Raw genomic sequence first — 22,852 nt, 5'->3', positions numbered from 1 at the left:
CCCTACGAGGTGTACATTTCGTTGATTGCTGAATAAATACTGAGGATGGACGTTCTGCAAGGCCTCGCAGTCCACACCACACAGGGCGAATCCTGCCTAGGGTGCATGTGGCAAAGACAGTGATTAGGGGACACACCATGCTCCCTTGCAGCTCCCGCAATGTGAAACACCACCGACTACCAGGGGGCACGGAGAATTGGGCGGATCATTTTGGAACAAGAAGCAGGAGTTATTCACCCAACCCACAGCCCCTGGAATTCCCGGTGTGGCCAGTACAAAGACTGACAGCTCATGGAGGATGACTGGACTACCGGGAACGGAACAAGGTCACCCCGCCCACGTGCAGCAGTACCGAGTGTCACTGAATTGATGGGCCACCGTCACAGGAATTGGGGCGGTTTCGTTATGCGGTGGATTTGGCAAATGCCTTTCCCTCCAGAGCCAGGAACAGTTTGCTTTTACCTGGGAAGGAAGGCAGTGGCCAGTCCAAGTGTTGCCCAAGGCTGTCTACATAGTCCAACACTTTGTCATGGTTTGGTGGCCCAGGACTTAGCATCCTGGAACAAACCTCCCCCGCAACCCCCAGTCGACAAGGGCCATGTCTCTGAAAACAGGTTTGCTGATGACAGCCAGTTAACCCTCACCTAGACCTCAGAAGGATTAGATAACGCAGACTTAGCTGTCTATGAAGTGGTGGTTTAAAGAAATAAACAGTAACTTAAGGACATATTCCCGGAACTGTTGACACTCCTCCAGCAGATGGGCCTCTGCGAGGAGAGTGACCACCGCCTAGTGTCCGACAACCTCCGATGGGACCGTCCCTGGGGCACCAGGTCCCACAGCTTGCAGGGGAGATCTGAAAACGCTTGGCACTGCTTACACCTGCTACACAGTCACCTGTTTACAGTCTCGTTGGACCTTGTCGAATACCATGTGTTTCCGATGGAGCAGCCCAAGGAGAGACCCAGCAACAAGTCTGCACCCGGGGCTGGCGATGAGTCACTTCTGGTTCTTGCCTTGGAAGGCTTGACACACCAGAGGACAGCGCTTTTGTGTAGGTTTCTACAGGCAGGCCCGGATTGTGATCAATCCTCTGACAAGAGCGGCGGAGAGCTTTTGGGGTGATGGCCCAGCCCTCAGTGGTTCCCCCTGCTAGTAGGAAAGCCCAAAGCCCCACCCCAGCATTCCAGGCTCACCAGGTGGTGCCTGTAGCTAAGTCAGCCCCATGGGCTTCACCGCCCTCTCATAGCTAAGTGAGGTACGACTGGACCCTGATCCCACCTGGGAGAGTTTCTGGTAAGTGGGAGTGAAGGGCTGCTCCTGGTGAAACTGGAGATGATGGTAGTCAAGCTTCAGGGAAGCAGAGGTGGAGGCGAGTTGGTCCAGGGACACTTTAGAGAGCCCTGGAGTGTGGCATGCCTGAGCTTGTTCACAGCCTACAGGGAAGAACACAGGAAAGACCGAGATTCTGAGAGGGGGCAGGGCCCTGTCCTAGGCCAACGGGGAGCTCCCGAAAGGAGAAGCATCGCCCTCCTCCCCCCTTGCTTCCTGTTGCTCCCAGCAGAGCCTTTGCAGAGAGCCTGCCCTCAAACAGGAAAGATCTCTCCTCTGAGCCTGGACGTGAGAACTGGGGTGGGGATGGGGGTGGGGGATTGCAAGTTCTCGGGCCTTGGTTAGAGAAGTTCAGAACTCCTGTCCCACCCCCTTTCAGTTCCTCCCCGAAGCTTCAGGTCTCATATATTCCCAATTCTGGAAAGGGAACCGGGCTCTGAGGCTCAGTGGGCTCCAGTGAGGTGGATCCCCGCAGAGCCAGCCCTAAGGGCACCGCAAAGCATGCAGAACTGACTCGAAATCCATCTCCCTCCTGCGGGGGAAGCTACGAGGCCTCATGCACACCCAAAACCAATTTTTTTAATCCTCACCTGAGGACATTTTTCTATTTTTTGTTCAGATAGAGTGGGAAGGAGAGAGAAACATCGACGTGAAAGGGACACATCAAGTGGCTGCCACCCGCACAACCCAACCAGGGCCGGGGACAAACTGCAACCGAGGTACGTGCCCTTAGCGGGAACCGAACCCGGGTCTCTTTGGACTGCAGGCCGATGCTCTAAATGCTGCTGAGCCAAACTGGCCAGGGCCTGAAACCAATTTTAAGGGTTTCATCCAAGTTACCCAGTCTGCATCCGCCTTTATCCAAGGCCAGTCAGGACTGTCCTCAAAGAACACTTGTTAAAGGAACTGCCACAGCAGTGTGTTTGCAAGACACTAATTTACGCTTTGGAATTCAGCGCAAAGTCAGGGGGTGCTCTGGTCGCGCATTCCCTCTGGGACACCTCAGTAGCTTCATTCAGCTCACTTGGTGGGCCCTTTGCCAAGTGTTGGGAAAACGCAACGCGTGGTCCCTGTTCCCACGCTTACCAGGTGGTGGGCAGGCAGGCCAGTTAATTCAGCGGGCAGAGGAGTAAAATATTACTGCAGTACACTTGAAAATTCAGTTTGACAACATAAGAAAGATTCAGACGTATGAAGAATGTGCGTGAGTCAAACTCGCGACAGTTGCTAGAAGCAAAATCTCAACAGATTTGAGCCAATGCTGCAGAGAATGTAATGTATAAAATAAGGCACAAAACTGCCAATCAAAAGTGAGTTACATGAAATCCATTGGTGATAGGTTAGGGAGGTGGAGAAAGCAAAGCGGGAAACCTCTGGGATTGGAGGAAAAGTAAAATGACAGACATACATCTTAGGTGGGTACAGGACAGTTAACAGTCACAATTGACTCAACAACAATGAGGTGCTTGTGGTCTCCAGAGGGCTGCCTGTTTTGAGGAGTCTGGAAAGAGGAAGATTACTTGGACATTCCAAAGATATGTTATCATAGATGCAAAAAGACAATAGACAGGCTCAGTTAAGGTAAAGATTGACCTTTGTCAGGGAAGATGCCGGCCTAGGGCATGAATACCTGCCATAAACTGCTTTTGGTTAAGACATCTTAATTTCAGACCATCCTTTGTGGTTACTTTAGGTCTTTGAGTTTGCAAGGCCACTACACAGGCCCTACCTGAGCTTGTCAGGTTAGCACGTGGCCCCTTTTTGTCCACAAGCGGAAGGGACTGGCCTCAGCATTCCCAGGAAGATGCCAGGGAGGCAGTTGGTTGTAGAAGCGAGGTGCTCATAAGCGCCTGGGCTGACACGTAGAGCAGTGCATCACTGGGCTGGAGCCTTTCAGCACCCCCACTGAAGCCGAGGGCACGCTGTTTAGAGACTGTATTAACGAAGGCACGTGTGGAGTAGCAAAACCCAAGAAAGAATGCTGGGAGCACAACTACGCACAGCTGGCTCCACCCAGGTATCTGAGCCCTCACAGCTGAGAGACAGCCACACAGAGATCACCCCACAGAGGAACCGGGGGAATAACACCCCATGCCCTCTCCTTTCAGATCTGGTAACTGCCTGCCTGAGTCCTGTTTTTGTAGGCATACTTATGATTTCTATTGCAGTCAGCACCCCCACCCCACCCCTAACCCCCAACATATAACTGCCACAGAGCCTAGCATCCTGCCAGAGGTTTCGGAACATTTTACCCAAGTTTGCTTTATAGTCTCATTTTTTAAATTTTATTTCATTAATTTTTGACACCTTCCTCCCATTCCTGTGCCCCCACCCCCACCCCAGCCCTTCAGCATGGTCGTCTATGTCCATTGGTTATACTTATACGCATAAGTTCTTTGGTTTATCTTTTCCCTCCCCTCCGGCCCTCTCCTCTAAGTTTGTCAGTCTGAACTCTACTTCTATGTCTCTCCGTCTACTTTGTTTATCACCTTATTTTGTTCATTCTAGTCCACAAATAAGTGAGATCACGTGATACTGGTTTCTCTGACTGGCTCATTTGGCTCAGCATTAACCCTCTCCAGGTCCTTGAACAGCGTTAAGTGTAACAAGGCTTTATGCACTTGCATGAGGGTTACCAGCTTACAAGAGCTTGAGGTTGATGCCTTCGTTTTACGTCCCAGTCCTTCAATCACATAAATGCCCCAAGGGTGAACTCAAGTTTTCACACCTGATCTTAAACTCAGTCCCATTAAGTTCTGATCATTAAATCCTCGTTTCTCAGAATAGTTCCAGCCCCACTCGTTTTGCATTTCTGCTTTAGAAATCACACCATTTTGTACAAAGATGACATTTCTAGGGTCCTTTCAGTTCACAAACTTCCTTCACATCCATTACCTTTTAAAAATGCTTTTATTGATTTCAGAGTGGAAGGGAGAGGGAAAGACAGAAACATTGATGAGAGAGCAACATGGATCCCACACCTAGGCATATGCCCTGACCAGGAATCAAACAGGTGACCTCCTGGTGCACAGGACGATGCTCAACCAGCTGAGCCATACCCGCCCAGCACTCCATTGCTTCTTGATTGATGACTGCATTTGGAGTGCTGGGTCATCCATTTGAGCATCTACCATGTGCCAGCGATCTACTCCAGACAGAAGTCAAGAAGGGAGTATCAAAAGTGTTTGCAAGGGCTGGAAGGTTACCATTTAGAATACGGTAGACAGGATAGATGATGTTCAAGAAATTGACACGAGCATTTCAAAAGTACCTTTGGACAAGAAATTAGAGAAGAGATATGACAGAGATCCCAGGGCAGGAGCAACTAGGTTATTTCCTGGAGCAGCAAGGTCAGTTTGCTGGAGAAAAACGAGTAGGGAGGGTACAGCTGAGAATACAGGAGAGTGTAGATGGAGTCAATCCCGGAGGCTTAGAGGGCCCAGTGGGCCATTTCAGGGACTTGAAGCTTTTCCTTTACTACAGGAACGCCGAGTCTCATTTTAAGCTGAAGGACCAGTGAGATTGGACTTTCAATCCAAAAGGAACACCCAGGCTGCAATCTAGAGAACAGACTGAGATGAAGGTGGGGGAGAGGAGGAGCACCAGCGATCAAACTGGCCACACCTGCAATCAGTAACCCTGAACTTGATTGTGTCGTAGCCAATAAGGCAAGAAGTGATTCACCTGGATACCGTTTGAAAACTAGAGCCCACGGAATTTCCCACTAGATTAGAAAGTCAGGGATCACGCAAATATTTTAAGCCCGAACTAGAAAAATACAGAAAGGTACTTTGTGTTATCACATCTACCCCTTCCCCCAACTCCAAGAGAGGAACCCCCACACACACTCAAAGGTGAGGCTCAAAGTAACACCTCGGCGTCCTCGTATTTCCCGAGTCACTACCTCGCTCTTCTAAGATGAAATCCCCCCCTTTCCTTCCGCTTTCACTATTAGGAAATAAACCTAGGGCTTCTTAGAACCTACATTCCCCCCCGCCCTGCTCTTCTTGGCTTCTTAGCTTTCACACCCCTAAAGTTTCTGCTCTCAGCAGCCATTTTCCAGGGAGGGCGACTCCCCTTTAGTCATGTTTTCAAAAAAGAAAAAAAAAAAACCACTATGTTTGCAAAACCCCAGCCGGCGCCTCACAGCTTCTGCAAACACAGGGCACTGACTGGGCGGAAACTAGTGGCTTAGAAACGCCAGCCACGCAAACACAGGCACGAACATCACCCCCTCTGCCCCCCGCACCCTCACCCAACACGCGCTGGTGCTGCCAGCGCCCCCAAAGCTTCAGCAAAGGCCCGCCTCGAGCAGCCCACCCTGCCTTCCCGCGCAGCCCCAGCACCCTCGCCCTCCCGCTCCGGGATAAGCTCTGCCGCCCAACGCGGCCCGCGCAGCCTTATCACGGGGCCGCATAGTGACGCCACTTCCGGAGGCGGGGCCCGCGCCCGGGGGAGGGGCGGCAGGTCCGCGCAGGCTCGCTGGGGCCGCAGCGCCGAGCCGAGCGCTTGACTATATATGGTCAAAGCTGGGGGCGAGCCGCGCGCGGGGCCGCGCTTCCGGGTTCGGCGCGTCCGCAGCGGCAGCGCGCAGGGCAGGGCGCGAGCGGACCTCGGAGCCCCGGCCTCGGACCGCCCCCTCCGCGTCCGGCACGCCCGGCGCCGCCTTTCGGTCCCTTTCCCCGGCTCGGCCTCGGCCAGGTCTGATCGGCGCGCGGGCGGCCCCGAGGGTCTCGGCGAGCGCGGCGCGGTAACAAGTGGGCGAGGATGCCGTACGAGATCAGTAAGTGCCGCGGCCAGGTCCGCGGGCTCGGCGCCCGCTGCCGGCCGCTCGGCCAGCGGCGGGGCGGGGGCGGCTCGGCGGGGTCCGCGGGCGCGGGGGAGGGGTGCGGGTGCAGGCCGGCGATCGGCCGGCCACCCTCGGGGGCGACCACGGCTCGGGGGCCCCCGAAGTTGGAGCTGCGGGCCGGGCCCTGTGGAGCCCCCGAAGGGCCAGGCGGGGGATCGGGGACCAGGAAGTCGCACGGTCTCCTGCGCTCCTTCAAAGTGGCGGCCGCCCCTCCCGGTGGAGGCAACAGGTGACCGGCTGAGACCGGTCCTGCGCCCCTGCCCACCGCCCTCCGCCCGGCCGGGCCCGGGGGGCGCTCCTAACGTGCGCCGCTGCGTTTGTGTCTCCGCAGAGAAGGTGTTCGCCAGCCTCCCCCAGGTGGAGAGAGGCGTCTCCAAAATCATCGGCGGCGACCCCAAGGGCAATAATTTTCTTTACACCAATGGGAAGTGCGTCATTCTAAGGAACATCGACGTGAGTACCCCCTTCCCCCCACCAAGCGCTGGCTCCGACCCCGCAGCTCTCAGGTGAAGGCTCCTTCCCCTTCCACCGGTTGGTCTCTGCCCCCGGAGGAAGAGGACACCACGCCCCCTCTGCTTTGGGGCCACACCTCAGAAGCCCAGGAAGACCGTTTGAAGCCTGGTTCTCCTTTTTTCACGGGGAAACTGAGGCTCAGGTTGGTTCATCCCAGAAGCATAAGGGCTCTGGACTTGGGGGATCACACAGGCCGATCCCTGCTGCCTGACCTTGGGGTGGTTGATGACTTGCACCTCTCTGAGCCCCAGTTTCCTCATCTGTAAAATGGAGGTGGTGAGATATGGCTCCCCCCACTTCCTGTAGCTCCCCTGTCCACTGAATGAGATGAGGCTTCCCTCTAGCCCAGCGTGCCTGGCACACACCCAGCCCTTGTTAAATGGCACTTTTAATCGTTGTTAACACCCAGGGTCTCCAGTGTGGCAGAGCCCGGCTCAGACCCAGGTTTCTGCATCCCAGCCTCATCGTCCCCCTGCAGATCTGCGCTCCAGGGCAAAATCAAGATCAGAAACTGGTTAATTCCCATGACTCACTGGCACAGGCTGGCATCCTGCCCCCAGGCTGAGAATTGCTTCCAAAGCCATTTCCTTGGGAAAGTCTCGCAGATTTCTGCTGCTACTCTAGGGCTACTGGAACGACCCAGGATTGCACACTGAAATCTCCCTGACTCAGCTCCAGTGATGGAATGGGGGTGGGAGCTAGAGGTGCCAGCAGGACCATTTAGGGTGTGGGGGGTGTTCTCCTGAGCTGGGCTTGGGCCTTTCACACAGTATGGAGATGGGTGATTTTGCTTGATGATGCTCCCTGGGGGTGTCAGCTTCAGCTCACATCATGGTGGGTAGTTGTGCTTTGTGGGTTGAGATGACCACTGATCAAACGTTTGCCTTCAGGAACCTCACAACCGGCTGAGGGAAGGAAGGGCTCTGTGGACCTCGGCTTCCTAGTATGTAAAGGAGAGGCCTCTGGGGTCAGAGGTGCTGCTGGCTCTGCCCCATCTCCCTGGTGAAGCCAGTTACTGCTGTTTCTCTGCTGCAAAACGGAGCACCAGTTTCTGCCCAGGGTTGCTGGGCACCTCAAGTGAGGGGGCGGGTGGTTGTGAATGTGCTTTGGAGGTGCTAACAGCTACTCTGCTCGTCACACGATTCCTAGAAAGCTGTTCTGGTCTTGCTCAGAGCTGGGGGAAGCATTGCCAAGGGCTGAGATCATAATGGTCCAGAGGTCTGCAGAGTGAGGGCCTGAAATTCTGAGGAAAGCTGAGATGGCCCTACGTAGGTACTCACTTGTAGTTTGGGAAATAAGGTGGACCCCTTGGGCAGGCAGGTATCATGGCCGTTCACATTGCCTTCCAGATGTGAACCTCACATGCAGTACTGGCTGTGTCTGGTACCGTGACTATGTCTTATGCTGCAGCAGCGTCTTTAACCCCTTAATGGGCCCACTGCTCTGAAGGGGCGTCAGGCTCGGTAAGGTGAAGGAGGCTGGGAGCTGGAGCTGGTTCCAGTGGAAAATCTCAGAGCAGTGAATAAGCACCCCCTTTGCAAGAGGCATCCCCTAACTTGGGAGACCCTGCTGCTCACGTCTTCCATCCTCCTGTGAGGATGCATTAGCTTTCACTTTCCATCTGTTTGTAGGTCTCTGTAGGGCCAGGACGGTATGGATGCTGCTGCTGTGTCCATCCTTATGCTGGGTGTACCTCGGGCACGTGGGTTCTTGTTGGATTGGTCAGCACTTGGTTCTTCTGTCAAGGTGGTACGATGGTTATTAGGGCACAGAACCCCTGTGAAAAAAGAAGAGTCCTCATCTAGGCACAGGGACCAGGAAGGAAGGTGGCCGGTTAGAGTACAGGCTCAGTGGAGGAGGGGAACCGGGAACCGGACATGGAATGTCTGATTGGCATTTCACCCTTCCCGTGCCCAGGCCTCATTTGGGTTTCCCATGTGTCCTTCCCCTCAGAACAGTGATGCAGTTCTCCAGCTGTTCAGGCCTCAAGCCTTGGACTTGACTCCCCACGTCCCTTCCACACCCTGTTAATTCTTCACAGAGTCCTGTTGACACTACCTTCAAAGTAACTTCAGAATCTGACAAGTTTTCACTACATCCTCTGCTTCTACCCTCCTCCAAGCCACCATCCTCCCTCCTGGATGGCAGAAACAAAAACACCCCTAACGGGGCTCCCTGCTGGCACCCTGGCTCCCCCAGTCTGGCCTGAGTACCGCAGGGATGGTTATATTAGACCGAGCTGCTCCCTGCTGTCCCGCCCTGTGGCTGCGGGGCCGCCATCCAGCCTCACGTGGCACCTACGCTCTGCTCCAGGCAAAGCCCATAGGAGTCTGTCCTTGGTGTTCTGTCTCAGAGGGAAGACCAACTCTCAGGAGCTCAGGTTCAGACGATAGAGGACACAGAGGTGCCCTGGGCCACTCACCACAGGAGGCTCCAAGCGCCCGCGGGCTCAGGGATGTCACCTGGAGGATCGGGGGGACCAGTCAGGTGGAGTGTGGGTAGTGAGAGGTCTCCACAGTTTGGGGGCCTGGAGAGGCAGTTGTGGCTGGAGCACTGGGCGTGGGGAACACATGGGACAGGCAGGCCAGGTGTGCAGGGCTCCGGTGGCGGGTGTCAGGCAGCCCTCCTACAGAGCCCGGCCCTGGTCCAGAGGGCAGCAGAACCCCTGAAAGGCGGTGCAGCCAATGATTTAGTCTGTGATAGAGGAATCATTCTGTATCTCAGACTTGAGGCGGGGGGGTGGGGGGGGGGGTCGGTTAGGAAGCTACTCACGATTAACGCAGCACTTAGCAAGTGCCGTCAGCTGGTCCAGCCAGTCCTTGCTTCCTGGTGTTTCCCACACCTTCAGCCTGTCTTGCTGAGCCCTGCCCATGGCCAGTGCACAAGATCGAAATCAGTGGTTCTCAGGCAGTTTTACCCCCACCCCCTTAATGGATACTTGGCAATGTCTGAGGGCATTTTTGTGCTATTGGTATCTACTGGGTAGAGGCCAGGGATGTTGCCAAATACCCTACAATTCACAGGACTGCCCTACAGCAAAGACTAACGCGGCCCAGAATGTCAGTAGTGGCCGTTGAGGAGCCCTGACAGCCGGCGTTCTCGCGCACTAGGTAAGCACCCGAAGGAGCAGTGTCCTGACTGAGTCGGGAACAAGGAGGAACAGCCATCTGCCACAGAGCAGCAGGGAAGCCTTCTGGAGAAAGGCATATTTGAGTTGGTTTTGGAGGATGAATTTTGGGTTCTCCAGGAAGAAGAATGAGATAGAGACAGCAGCGATGGGGAGAATCTAGACAGCGGTTCTCAACCTGTGTGTCGCGACCCCTTTGGGGGGGTCAAACAACTCTTTCACAGGGATCGCCTAAGACATAACAGTAGCAAAATTACAGTTATGAAGTAGCAACGAAAATAATTTTGTGGTTGGGGTCCACCACAACATGAGGAGCTGTATTAAGGGTCACGGCATTAGGAAGGTTGAGAACCACTGATCTAGAGGGAATCACGTGTGCACCGAGTTTGGAAGAAGTCTGCGTCCTCTGGGCACCATTAAGGACCTCTGCAGGGTGGTTTTGGTATATTTCTTACCCTGTTGATGGAGGTGTGGAGATTCATCAAAGCCTTTGAGATAAAAGAAAAGGTTGCAGCCTCATGTTTGAGGCCAGCAGAGGGGTGCTCATATTTCTGGTTGGATTGTGGAGTTGACTTTTCCTGGGAATGATTGGGAGATGCTTACGCAAATCCCTGCCCAGTCCCAGCCCTTAGAAAGTGCCCTTCCCCCGCCACCCAGCTCCCTCTACCCGCTTCCCCATACAGGGCTTTATTATAGATGGCGTACGTGGAGTGGAAAGGGCCCTTTGTCCTCGCAGGGTCTCCATGGTGGAGTCTCCTCGGCTTTGTGGTGATGCAGCCCTTAGAAAGACCTGGATTTTAAGCTTTGGTCACTGGGCTTGTGGCTTCTTACCTCTGCTTTCCAGGGCCTTCCCCAGAAAAGGGCGGTTCCTCTACCGTAGACTGAACGTGAATGTCATCATACATACTCTAGGCCCGCCCCATTGTCCAGGAGCACTGGCAGAGTCCAGTCCAGCACACTGCCCTGAGCCCCGCCTCTGGCATCTGAGCTGGTCTTCGATGGGCACATTTTGTGTCTGGCAATGGCCAAGCACTTAGAACACTTGTCTCTTTCAGTTCGGTTTGCACATGTGTAAGAATGATGTTATTACAGGGTCAGTGTGAGAGTTAACTGAGTTCATTCACAAGCATCCCTAGAAGGTTGCCTGTTGGTGACACTACTGTCTTTAGAGACGAAGACACGAGTCCAGGAGGTGCTGTGATCTGAACCAGAGCAGCCGCCCCTAGTCTTCTGTCGTGACTCTTCAGAAGGCCCTGGGCAGGCAGAGGGACAGGGAGGACAGGAAGGGGGGTGGCAGTGTCTTGTGTCCAGTGGGCCACTGGCATGCCTAGGGTCATGCAGGGAGCCCTCAAGGCCCTTGTTCTAAGGTTTGCTTTGCTTCCTTGGGAAGGGGTTGAGCTGAGAGGCAGGAAGGAAAAGGAGAGATTACTGCTTGGAGCATCAGGGAAGGCTTCTTGGAGGAGGTGGCCTTTGCCTGGATGTTAAAAGATAATTAGATCTTTTTGGGTATTGGATAAGAGTGGAGGCATTCCAGACCAAGGCAGGTAAAGGGAAGAATATCAGTGAGGTAGTGATTTGATGGGGGAGCTTCGAGGGTGAAATGGACTTTGGCTCCTAGGTTAGGGCTACATTTCTCTCTGCAGGAACAAATGGACTGTACTTTGTCATTCTTGCTGCCCTTTGAGGCGGTGTGGTCGGGGCTCCGCCTCTGGGTTCAGATCTGTGGGTCTGGAAGCACAGGTTTGTGTGTGGGTGCTTGGCAGTGATTTTAATTTGGCCTTAGTCACCCTGAAGTCCCTGAGGATGTTAACACACAGGTCCAGCTCTCAGAGGCTGCTTTCGGGAGCCGGGAGTGTTTAGAAAGCCAGGACTCTGGAAACACAGCTCTCCGGGACTGTCGCGCTCCCCTCCCCTGGTCAGCGTCTGGAGGATGACAGATCTGGCAGCTCCAGGGGACCTGTGGCAGCTGCAACAGCACAGACGCCCCCCTCGGGCTGTTTCATGTCAGATAGCTTCAGCAGTGGGTGGTCCAGAGGCCGTCCTCACCCCCTGCCACGCCCTGTGACCCAGGCCATCATCACTCAGCCTTACCTCAGCACCCCGACTGAGGGATAGGAAAGCTTTGGGGGCACAGGGGTGGCTCAGAAAGACACTGCCCGGGACACAGCACATTTAAGTAATTCTCCCTTCTGTGCGGCATGTAGCCAGTCCCCTCGGGCAGGGCAGGGCAGGGCCTGGGAAGGTGTTGGCAGGATTTGCTCCATGTGCCGCTCCTGGGGAGGGCCCTCAGCCAGGTGGGAGGCAGGAGGGCTCTGGGGGTGGGCCCCGCACCGGCCTTCCAGCAGGGAGGCAGGATGGGCTCTGGGGGTGGGCCCCGCACCGGCCTTCCAACAGGGAGGCAGGACGGGCTCTGGGGGTGGGCCCCGCACCGGCCTTCCAGCAGGGAGGCAGGAGCGCCCTCACCTTGCTTGTGCAGATGTGTGACGGGGCGGCCTGTGGTCCTGCAGCTCCTCGCGTTATGAGTGCTCTCCTAGTGTCTTCCGTGTCGTGCCTCCAGTCCAGGGTTTTAGGGAAGTGGCTGAGCTCAGGTAGGCCCTGCGCTGGGCCCTGAGTTCAGGAAGGGGACACCCTGTGGGAGGGGGGTCAGGGTCAGGGCAAGTTCTTTTCTGCCCTGGGCATGAAGGGGCCTTGGGGGTCAGGCCCTGCAGCTCCTGAAAGAAGGATTCCAAGGGGGCAATGAGGTGATCAGAGTTGGGACCCAGAAACCAGGGTGGATTGATGGATGGAGAGACCAGTTTAAAAGATGCCATCGTGGTCCAGGGGCACGGGAAGAGCTAGACGGAAAGAAGGGGTGGTTTGGGAGCTGTTAGAAGACTGGGCAGGGCTGGGACAGGCTGGGCTGAGGAGTGAGGGGCAGGGCTGGGGTAGCAGGCAAGGCAGCAGGAGGTTCAGTGGCTCTGCCAGCCTCTGCCCACATCCGTGGGCAGCCACAGGGCCCCCAGTGCCAGGGCATCTCCTGTCTCAGGTCTGTCCTGTAACTCAGAGCTGGTGTCGCCTGCAGCAGCCCAGGAAGGAAGTCCTGAAGGAGGGTTGCCCCAGCCTCTGCACCCCTTGGGCAGCCCCTGGAGCCTGCTCTGAAGGTCGCCCGAGGACCAGGGAGGTGGCCCCTGTCCCAGCAGGAGTGCTCCTTGGTGCTCCCAGATCTGTCTGCCCTCCCTCCCTGACTTATTTTCTCTGGTTCAGAGCCCTGTCCCAAATCGCCCCAAATCCTGCTTTTGTTCCCCAAGACAGCGGAGATGGGAGGAGTGGGAAGAGATGCTGCCCCTGGGAGGCTTGGGCATGGGCGCTGGGTCTGAGTCCTGGCGCCACCTAGACCCTGCTGATGTGGAATGAGCCTGGCCTGTGCTGGGGCACATTGGGGACGGGCGGTGTCATTTCTGCCTCTGGTAGGCAGCTTCCCTGTGTGAGGAGCAGTGGGAAGGAGGTGGCCGAAGACTCGGCAGTCATGTTCGGCTGGTGGCTCCTGCCCCCCCCCCCCCCCCAGCCCAATTGCATTCGGAAGAGTGATATCTCATCTAGCCCGGGATTTTGGTGCTGAGCCTGCCGGGGACCGGCGTGGGAGTTTCACATGCCCTGTGCTTGCGGACGCCCTGCCCATTTAGGGGAAGGAATTCTTAGGACAGGACCTCCTCCCAAGGTCATTTATCCCTCCCTGAAGGCCCCTTTTAAAGGCACTGCGGGGTGGTGACCAGGTCACCAGGCTGTGAGTGCCAGTATGGGTGGGTAGTTGCCCTCGGGGTGGCCTCTCATCTGTAAAGTGGGCTGGACCACCGTGTGGGTGTAGGACTTTGGTCGGCGTAGAGACGGACCCCTGAACCAGGCCCTCGGTGGTGGCGGGTCTGTGTGCCCAGCTTTTCCCGAGGGAGCTCATCAGTGTCAGTCCTGAGAGTGGAGGCAAATCGGGGCAGGAGTGGGTTGGACAGGCAGATTTAATGGCTACCAGGCAAGTTCCTTTTGTTGGAGGGTAATTTAGATGCAAACGTCCCTCCATTTTTATTTTTATTTATTTATTTTTTTATCCTCACCTGAGGACATTTTTCCATTTTTTTGTTGAGATAGAGTGGGAGGGAGAGAGAGAAACACCGACGTGAAAGGGACACATCGAGTGGCTGCCACCCACACAACCCAACCAGGGCCGGGGACAAACTGCAACCGAGGTACATGCCCTTAGCGGGAACCGAACCCGGGACTCTCCAGACCGCTGGCCGATGCTCCAACCACTGAGCCAAACCAGCCAGGGCTCCCTCCATTTTTAGTACGTGCAGGTTGCGTTTCGCCAACTATACTTTGTCCTGTGACCATAACAGGCATTCCCGTCGTTGCACAAAGCGCCCTGCCCCCAGCCCTAGCGGGGACCGGTCTGCGCTGTCCCTTCAGGTCGCCTTTTCTAGAATTTCTGGGAAAGGAGTCGTGTGTGGGGCGTGTTGGGAGTGATGCTAGCTGTTCTCTTGGTAGCGACTCGACTCGGATCAGAGGTTCCTCCGCCTCCTGTCGGGAGACCTGGGTGGTTTCTGGTTCTGGGCCCTCATGGACACGGCTCTCTGAGCCTTCGTGGATGTGTGTTTCTTTCTCTTGAGTAAATGCCTGGACGTGGATTGCTGGTTCTGCTCGGTAAGGGTATGTTACCAGCCCAGCTCTTTCCTGTTTTAAATCCCCGCCAGCAGTGCGTGCACCTTCCGGTGTGTTTGTCCCCTCCCGGCCCCGCGTGCTTGCTGACGTTTGGTGGCACCGGTCTTTCAGGGGTGTCGGTTCCAGGGGCACATGTGCTGTCCATCCATTGTGCTGTGCTTGGCACTCCCGGGGGACGAGTGGGTGCCTAGCACCTTTCCATTTGCTGTTGTGCCGCCCGTAGCATGTTGTTGGGATACCTGCTATTTCCTGATTTCATTAGCAAATGTTTATTCCGAGATGAACTAATTTATGAGTCACGTGTATTAAATGCCTACTTTGTCACATCATAATAAATGTTAAGTGTTAGGGGTGAAAGAGAAGGACTATGAAACTTTTTTCCTTCAAAAATCATTTATTGCCTGGCCGGTTTTGCTCAGTGGTTAAAAAGCATGGGCCTGTGGACCAGAGAGTCCCAGGTTCGGTTCCTGCTAAGGGCATGTACCTCGGTTGCATTTGTCCCTGGCCCTGGTTGGGGTCTTGTGGATGGCAGCCAATCGATGTGTCTCTCTCACATCGATGTTTCTCTCTCTCTTCCTCCTTCTCTTCCTCTCTCTCTGTCTGAAGATGGATGCAAAAATGTCCTCCAGTGAGGATTAAAAAGTAAGCATTTATTGAATACTCATTTTCTGCTGACTGCTGTGATGGCTAAAGAGGGAGATGCACCGGGGGGGGTGAGGGACCGGAGCGTGTGTCACAGCTGCCTCTGGGACGTGTGGGATGCTTTGGGAGCACAGAAGAGAGAGGATGTGCCATCACGGGAGGCTTCCTGGAGGAGATGGCTCTGTGGTTAGGGCTGATGCATAAGTAGTGTTAGCAGCTAACGAGAGGTGTTGCTGGCCAAGGGAACAGCATTCACAGAGACTTGGGGTGACCAGGATTGGGAGAAGGTGGCCAGTGGTTGACAGGGCTAGAATTTAGGATGCTCTTCTCTGGTCTCTGTCTGGTGGGATGGGGGTGGGGCGTGCAAGGATCCTATGGCCCGGAGGCTGAGCCGAGTATAGGCCTCTGATCTTGCAAAGAGATGAGGGAGGGGAGATCACAGGTTGGCTAGAACAGGTCGAGGGACAGTTGGGGTCCAGTTAGTCACAGCTGCTGCTTCCGGAAAGCTGGGCGGCCTGGCTGCATGGATCCTGTGTCCGCAGCCCGGTCTGTGGGAAGCTGCCTCTTTTCAAAGAGCACTTGGTTCATAGAGAGCTGACAGCGGGTACCAGGGATTCAGTGGCCGAGTCTTTATTCTCTCCTGAAAGCAGGCGCTGCTGTGGAGACAAAGCAAGAGCATCTCAGTGTCTCCAGGTGTGCCGAGGCTTCCTGGGTGCGTCCGGGAGGGGGAGGGGTCTCCTTTCACTAAACCACATGCTGAGACCTTCCCGTTGGGTCGTAAAGCTACTCCTGCTCCCCAGTGCCAGCCCTGTTCTAGCTGCAGAGTCCAGCCAGCCCTTGGTCTGTGCTACAGAAGGGGGTGGGAATCTGTGTTTCCCACGCAAGGGTTTTTACAAGGAGAGGCTCCCAGCCACATGCCCCCTCTGTTCTCATGCCTCAAAGCCAGAGGCTCTGTTTTGGGTCCTGTCCCACGTGGCAGCCAGGACAGGGCTGGTTCTGGCAGGGAGACCGGCTGTGATCGGAGGGGGCAGCTGCAGCGTTCACAAGTAGGAGAGAACGGCTCGGATTCTCCACGGAGGCTTCCATTTCACGTGTACACGTCACAGACACACTAGAGAAAGTGACCGTAAACCTTTCTGGGCCTTAGTGACCGTGACTTCCCTAACCGGAGACGAAAGACAGAGTTAAAATGACTAGAACTCTGTCGCCCAGAGAGAGGCAGGCAGTAGGTGTGGGGGCAGGTAGGTATACGGGGTCTTCTTCATGATGCTTTTGACGTAAGGTTAGTGGGGGTGTCATTTCCCCCGCGAGCCCATCAGTTGGGAGAGTAGGAATTGGTTTGACTGCTTCCACACGCCTGTGTTCACTGCGTCTCCTCCCCGCAGAACCCAGCCCTCGCCGACATCTACACGGAGCACGCCCATCAGGTGGTGGTGGCCAAGTACGCGCCCAGCGGATTCTACATCGCCTCTGGAGGTACCCGTGTGCGTGGCTCGTGGGCGTGTGTGCGGTGGCCGAGGTGGCCCTGGGAGGGTGGGGAGGTTGTAAGGGATGTGGGGTGGCGGGTGGAACCAGCGTGACAAAAGTATAAGGCACCGGGAAGCCCCATTCCATTACTCTCCGTCTGCAGCCTGCTGGCTGGTTTCCGCCCCGAGGTCGGCAGACATGCTTGAGGCAGGCCGAGGCCTTTGCTGTGTCGTGATTGCTGGAGCCGGGGGGTATTTCTGAAGTATGGCTTTGGCTGTGGCTCGTGCGCCGGTATCCGCTGTTCCTTTCCCAGTACCTGGCACAGCGCCGGCCTCAGCCTCGCCCAGCGCTCCTCCTCCTCGGTCCGGGCCTGAGCTCTCCGGCCGGGCTCCGCTCAGTAGGCAGCTGGGCACGCAGGCCTCGGCCCTCTAGGGTGCTGTCTTGATCCACCTGGTCCTTGGAGGTAGATCTTTTACCATTACAGGTGAGAAAGGGAGGCCCAGAACTTAACAGCGACTTACCCCACCCCATGACCCCTCCATTCACACTCAGCAGGCATTTATTGTCAGCCTTGCCCATGCCCGGCCGGACTCAGGCCCCCGAGAGAGCCAGGGGGCAGCTGGTGTGGCCCTCCTCCGCGTGCCCAGAGCACGGCAGACAGAACCAGATTGCTAAGGAACTGCCCAGCCAGTAGGGGCGGGCAGGATTCACACACACTAGGGGCTGTCTGTCCTCACTGCCCTTGTTCCATGCACGGACCTGTCCCTGATGGGAGCACCCCACACTAGCTACACAGCCTTCCTTGAGCACCTTACCTTCCTGGGCCTTCGCTTTCTCTTCTGTGAGCGGGAAGGGCCGTGGGCCACTGTGCAGTGCTGGTGCTCACCAGGTCGGTGTGGCAGTGCAGGTCAAATACCGAGGACGGCTCCTGCATAGCGGGCACCTGACAGCAGGTGACCAGAGCGTCTGTCACCAAAACCGGGATGCACCAGGATGACGGGTGCTGAGTGCAAAGCCAGCTGGCCTGGGTTGTATGTGGAGGGCTTGGCCAGGAGTCTGGCACATAATGGGCACTTAATGATTTTTGTGTTTTGACCTACTCCAACTTCAGCTGTAAAACCTGCTCTGATTTATATCCTGTGATTTCCTGTGAGTTTTTTTTTATTTTTTATTCTGGCCTAGCTTGCCAGCAAACCGCCTCTTCAAACCCCAAGATTTGCCCCTGGTGCCTTTTCAAAGTGTCTTCTCAGGAGAGAAATGTGGTTGGAGGCCCCCATTGCCTGCTTGGTGCAGTTTCCCTGCCCTGGTGCGTTGAGCCAGGTGTCTGCTGCTGAATCACTGGCAAGCCCAGGCCTGCCCTGTCCTGTCCCCTGGCAGGGAATCAACCAGACAGTAATAGGCAGCCTCAGATGCTAATTCAGTCAGTGCAGAGGGCGGAGTCAGTGAGGAAGGCGGAGTCTGCGCAAAGGGCGGAGTCCTGCAGAGGGCGGGGTCTGCGAAGAAGGCAGCTTGGGCTGCCACAGCACAGCCTGCACCAGTGAGGGTCAGCTCCACGTTCCCCTAGCGTGCCCTCATGAGTGCAGGAACCCAGGGACACTTGGCTGCCCGCGGGTCCAGGTGTTCTCAGGTGGAGCTCACGTTTACGAGTGCAGTGTGGGCGTCGGTTGCCCAGGTTGAAGACAAGGACACACTTACTGCAGAGATGAGAGCCCTAGGCTATACTAAACTGTGCTGTTTGTGGAGAGAGGAGGAGGCTGAGAGCACTGTGCTCTGGCTAGTGTGCTACCTGATACCTGCTGTGCCCGCGGGCAGGTGTGGCAGGGCCTAGGGAGACCTGCTGCTCACGCCCAGATGGGGTGCCAGTTCTCTGCTGGACTCTCAGGTCCCTGAAGTCTGGCTGGCACATCTGCCAGCTGTCTGAACCCTCTGGAAGGCCTGTTTGAGGAAGCCATGCCACGCCTGGGCCCCAGCCCTGAACAAGGCAGTCCGTGTCTGCCTTCAGGGAGCCACGGTACCACGTGATGCGTCTTAGTGTGGAGGGGTCTCCAGGGCAGGTCCACTTCCCTCTTTCTAACGGTGGCTTCCTGGGGCAACTTGGATGCTGGTGGTGTGTGCCTGTGCTCAGTCCCCTGGGTGCCCAGATGACCCTCAGAAAGCGGTAGCCTCAGCTGCACAGGGCCAGGCTTTCCGGATCAGGCCCCGAGCCTGGAGAAGGGTGTGAGTGTCACTCAGTGGAAGAACATGGAGAAGGATCAGGCTGCAGAGTTGTGAACAGAGGCCTCGCTCTGGTCACGTGTCCCCTTGCACTGTGGTGCAGCCGACACGCGTGGACGTGTGTGTGTTGTCTGTCCCCCTTGAGACCTCAGGCAGGTGCTGTGCCCCCAGCACTCAGCGTGGGCTTGGCACCCATGGCCCCCCATTGTTCTCTGGTGACTGCCCCAGGGCTGCCTGGTCAGATGGGACCTAGTGCCTGGTCTCCAGCCCCGAAGTGTTTTTCTGGCCCCAGGTGCTTCTGAAAATAACTCGATGAGCACGCAGGGCCTGACGGAGGAGGCCGTGGGTCTGGTGGGGGAGGCAGCAGGGAGAGGTTGGTGCCTGGGTGGGGCCTGAGCTGGCAGAGCCCAGGGAGGTGGGAGAGTGGGGTTCGCCGGGTGCAGGTGGGGCGCTCTGGATCTTGTGCTGTGGCCGTGTTCTCTGTGGCTCAGTGCAGGCCCTGGACAGCCTGCTGTGTGCCCGGTGTGCCCGCGAGCCCTTCTGCACCCACGCTGCTCCTTCCTGGCACTGCCAGCCTGTTTGGTGAAGGGACTCAGTGAGGTCCCTCGGGTGACATGCCAGGCCATCTTTCTAGACTTTGCCCTCTGGGAGCCCCCTCGGTTAGTGACGTTCACGTGAACAGCAGTGTGCCCCCTCTCTGCCCCACCTGCTCGGGTGCCAGGTGTTTGCTCCCAGTGAGGGGCCTCCTGCAGAGCTTGAGGTGGCTCACCGACTCGTTGTGACTGCAGACTTGGAAGGAGAGCCTGTGGTGTCCTGGGGCTAGTCTGAGACCTGACGCCTATTGACTCCTTTTATCTTCGCGACAGCCCCTGCTGGTCCTGTGGTTCCCCCCGTGGCGGCGGTTGTAGGTGTTTGGGGCCCGGGAGCTGGCCTGAAAGCCATTCCCAGGAGCCGCCGTAGAGTTGGTGTCGAGTGCTGGAGTGGGCCTGGGGTCCCAGGAACAGTGCCCACGGGCCTGCTGGGGGCTTCGCCGGCCTGTCCAGCCTGAGGATTTAAGCCTCAGTGTTAGTGTCAGGTCCTCCTTTTTTCCTGCTATTTGAGGAATTCTGTACTCCTGTGGGAGGGGTGTTTGTGGGTTGGTACTTGGAATCTGGTGACAGGCTGGTGGCAGGGACAGGGCTGTTACTCTGTCACTAACCCACGGCGGATGCTACAAGGCCTGGCACCCGGTTCTGTCTGTAGTACAACTCCTCCAGCACCCACTCGGGCCATCTGACAAAAGGCTTACACCTCAGCTGTGATTGTGGAGTTGTGCTGTGCTGTAACCAGTGCGGCTGCTGACTGCCTGAGGCGTGGGCCAGGAACTGCGAAGGGGCGGGTCTGCAGATTCTGTGGGGCCACCGTGCACATCCAGCATGCACCGGGCTGCAGCAGCTGCGTGGGAGAGCAGCGGTCCTAGCGTGTTCACCTTGTGCAGATGAAGAACTTCATTTCCCTGGTGTTGAGGAAGTTGCCCAAGGCCCGTGTGCCTTTGGGGCTGCACCCCAGTGCCTGGGGCGGGCCTGTGTCCCTGGGCTTACTGCTGCTTGCGCAGACCTTGTAATCGAGTGCTCACAGGGCACAGACCCAGCAGATGTCCTCAGAGGCCGCAGGCTCAGCGAGTGGCTGGGTATTGTTTACCTGCAGCACATCCCTCCTCCCGGGCGGCATGGGCCAAATGCAGCAGGCCTGTGCCCCAGGAGGTGCTGTGCGGGCATGCCTTGTGCCCACCCGGCCTTGGACCTGTGGTGACCATGGCTCTTGCTGCCCCATTGTGTCCACAGATGTGTCCGGGAAGCTGAGGATCTGGGACACCACGCAGAAGGAACACCTCTTGAAGTACGAGTACCAGCCTTTCGCTGGGAAGATCAAGGACATCGCCTGGACAGAGGACAGTAAGAGGATCGCAGCGGTCGGGGAAGGAAGGGAGAAGTGAGTCTCTGGCCTCGGCCCTCCCTCCGTGTCCCCCGATCTGATTCCTCGGGTGTCCCTAGTGGGAGGGGTGCGGTGACATCAGTGTGCCAGCTTGGACGAGTGTCTGTTCAGTCCTCATGGGTGCCAGGCCCTGGGCCTCCTCACAGAAGTATGACTGGCATGGGCCACCGGCTCCTTCTGGGTGGGCTTCAGTGATGTGGAACAGTGGGGAGCCCCTCAGGGTTTGTCTCAGGGCCTGGGCACCTCCTCTGTGCCCCTGGAGTCTGGGAACTCCTGCCATCATGCCCACATTCCAGGTAGCAGGAGGGAGAACATGAGAGACTCAGCTCTCAAAGAGTAGCACTGGGGTCCCTCCCAGCAGCTGCCACAGGGCACACTGGCTGCCAGGGAGACTGGACATTTCCCTGCTGGGTAGGTGGCCCTCTGTGGCTCTGCACTCATGGGTCTAGTGACCAGCAGGGTCATTACCACAACCCAAGTTTTCTAAGTGTCAGGGTCTTCTCTAGGACACCACGCTGCCTTCAAGGACTTGAACTTGACAGCACATGTCTAGCTCCCTTACTGGGAGGTTCTTTTTAATGCGCATTGTGGTTGGTGTCCATTCTTCAGTGTTTCAGGTCATTCTTGTTGGCCTTAACAATTCCTTTTCCACTTGATTGTAAATGGTAACTAAAACAATGTGTTTTCGCTGAATGCCAGCCGAGAGCAAGGCTCCGTCCTCTCTCTAGGAGGTGGTGGTAAGTGGTGCATGTCCCGGTCCTCCCGAGGCACCTTCCACCCGGGAGGCTTGGTGTGGGCCACACGACGTGGACCCTCCAGCCCTCCCGAAAGGCACTGTGTTCAGCTCTCAGTGCCTGGATGAGCGTGTGACCTGGACGAGCGTGTGTGAAGTGTGTCCGGAGCCAGGGCGGAACTGGCCACTCGGCTGCCCCTGTCTCATTGGCTGTCTCAGAACTGACTTTTCTTTTCCTGTGACTCTTCTCGTTGAGTAAAGGTTTGGAGCCGTCTTCTTGTGGGACAGTGGCTCTTCTGTGGGCGAGATCACGGGACACAACAAAGTCATCAACAGTGTGGACATCAAGCAGAGCAGGCCGTACCGGCTGGTGACAGGCAGCGACGACAACTGCGCCGCGTTCTTTGAGGGGCCACCGTTCAAGTTCAAGTTTACAATTGGCGTGAGTGGACTCTGCAGGGCGGTTATGGTGGACTTTGTGGTCTGCATTTGAAGCCCGTGGAGTCTAAACCTGTTTGATGCCGATGGTCACGGGCACACCGTCAGCGTGTAGGCGGGAGTAGGGTTTGTGACGCAGCGTCACTCAGAGGTAGGACAGCACACCAGTCCCTGTCCTCCATCCTGCATTTGGGACACGGGGATGGTTCCGGACTCCGTTCTGGGGTGCTGCGTGCATTCTGGGGTGGGGCAGGGAGCACCTGTGAGCCATGGGGCCAGGTGGGCATCCTGGCTGTGGCGCCGTGCCGGCGGGAGCTTAGGCTTGGCATTGGCCTGCTGTCTGGCTGTGCTGAAACCCGCTGAGCCACCGAAGTGGAGAGGAGGTGAGCTTCCGGGGACATTTGGCTTTGTCCCTGGTGCCTGCCTTTGGAAGGTGGTGGGGTGGGGACACCTACAGTGTCACGATGAGGAGGAGGCGCCTTGCCTGCAGATGGGCGCTCTGAATGCCCTAGTGACGTGTCAGGCTTCGGGTGTAAAGGCTTTGGTCTCGGGCTCAGCTACCCACGTGCCCGACGACGGCCTGGCGTGCCCGCCTCGCTTTCCCATCTGCAGGGTGGACAGGAGGATGTTGGCATCGGCGTTGTGACCGTGAATTTGGGCTGTGCACCGCCTCCCACAGGTCCTGAGCAGGCCGTGTCCTGCCTTATCAGGGCTGAAATGAGACAGTGTCCTTAAGGAGGCTCCCAGGGACTCCCGCTGACTGACGAGAACACAGTGGCTCATGAACGTTGTGATGGGCGTCACTGGAAAAGGGTCACTGCCTCAGGGTCCCCAGCAGGCAGGCGTGCAGGTGGTGGACAGAATTTTCAGGCAC

At 56.7% G+C, this 22,852-nt stretch overlaps 1 protein-coding gene across 1 annotated transcript in view; it reads left to right on the top strand.

Moving 5' to 3' along the window:
• Positions 1-6,002: 6,002 nt before the first annotated feature.
• WDR1 (WD repeat domain 1) overlaps positions 6,003-22,852 on the top strand; it is a 33,841-nt gene continuing 16,991 nt past the window's right edge. Inside the window, exons 1-5 of the mRNA XM_036254500.1 lie at positions 6,003-6,115; positions 6,513-6,634; positions 16,538-16,628; positions 20,657-20,804; positions 21,802-21,982. Coding sequence (XP_036110393.1) covers positions 6,100-6,115; positions 6,513-6,634; positions 16,538-16,628; positions 20,657-20,804; positions 21,802-21,982 — 558 coding nt within the window. The 5' untranslated portion in view covers positions 6,003-6,099. The remainder of the gene's footprint in view (positions 6,116-6,512; positions 6,635-16,537; positions 16,629-20,656; positions 20,805-21,801; positions 21,983-22,852) is intronic.

The sequence above is a fragment of the Molossus molossus genome, unplaced genomic scaffold (genome assembly GCF_014108415.1).
Source record: "Molossus molossus isolate mMolMol1 unplaced genomic scaffold, mMolMol1.p scaffold_m16_p_1, whole genome shotgun sequence".
Taxonomy (NCBI): Eukaryota; Metazoa; Chordata; class Mammalia; order Chiroptera; family Molossidae; genus Molossus; species Molossus molossus.
Note: the sequence above shows the minus strand (reverse complement) of the source record. Positions and strands in the feature narration are given on the sequence as shown.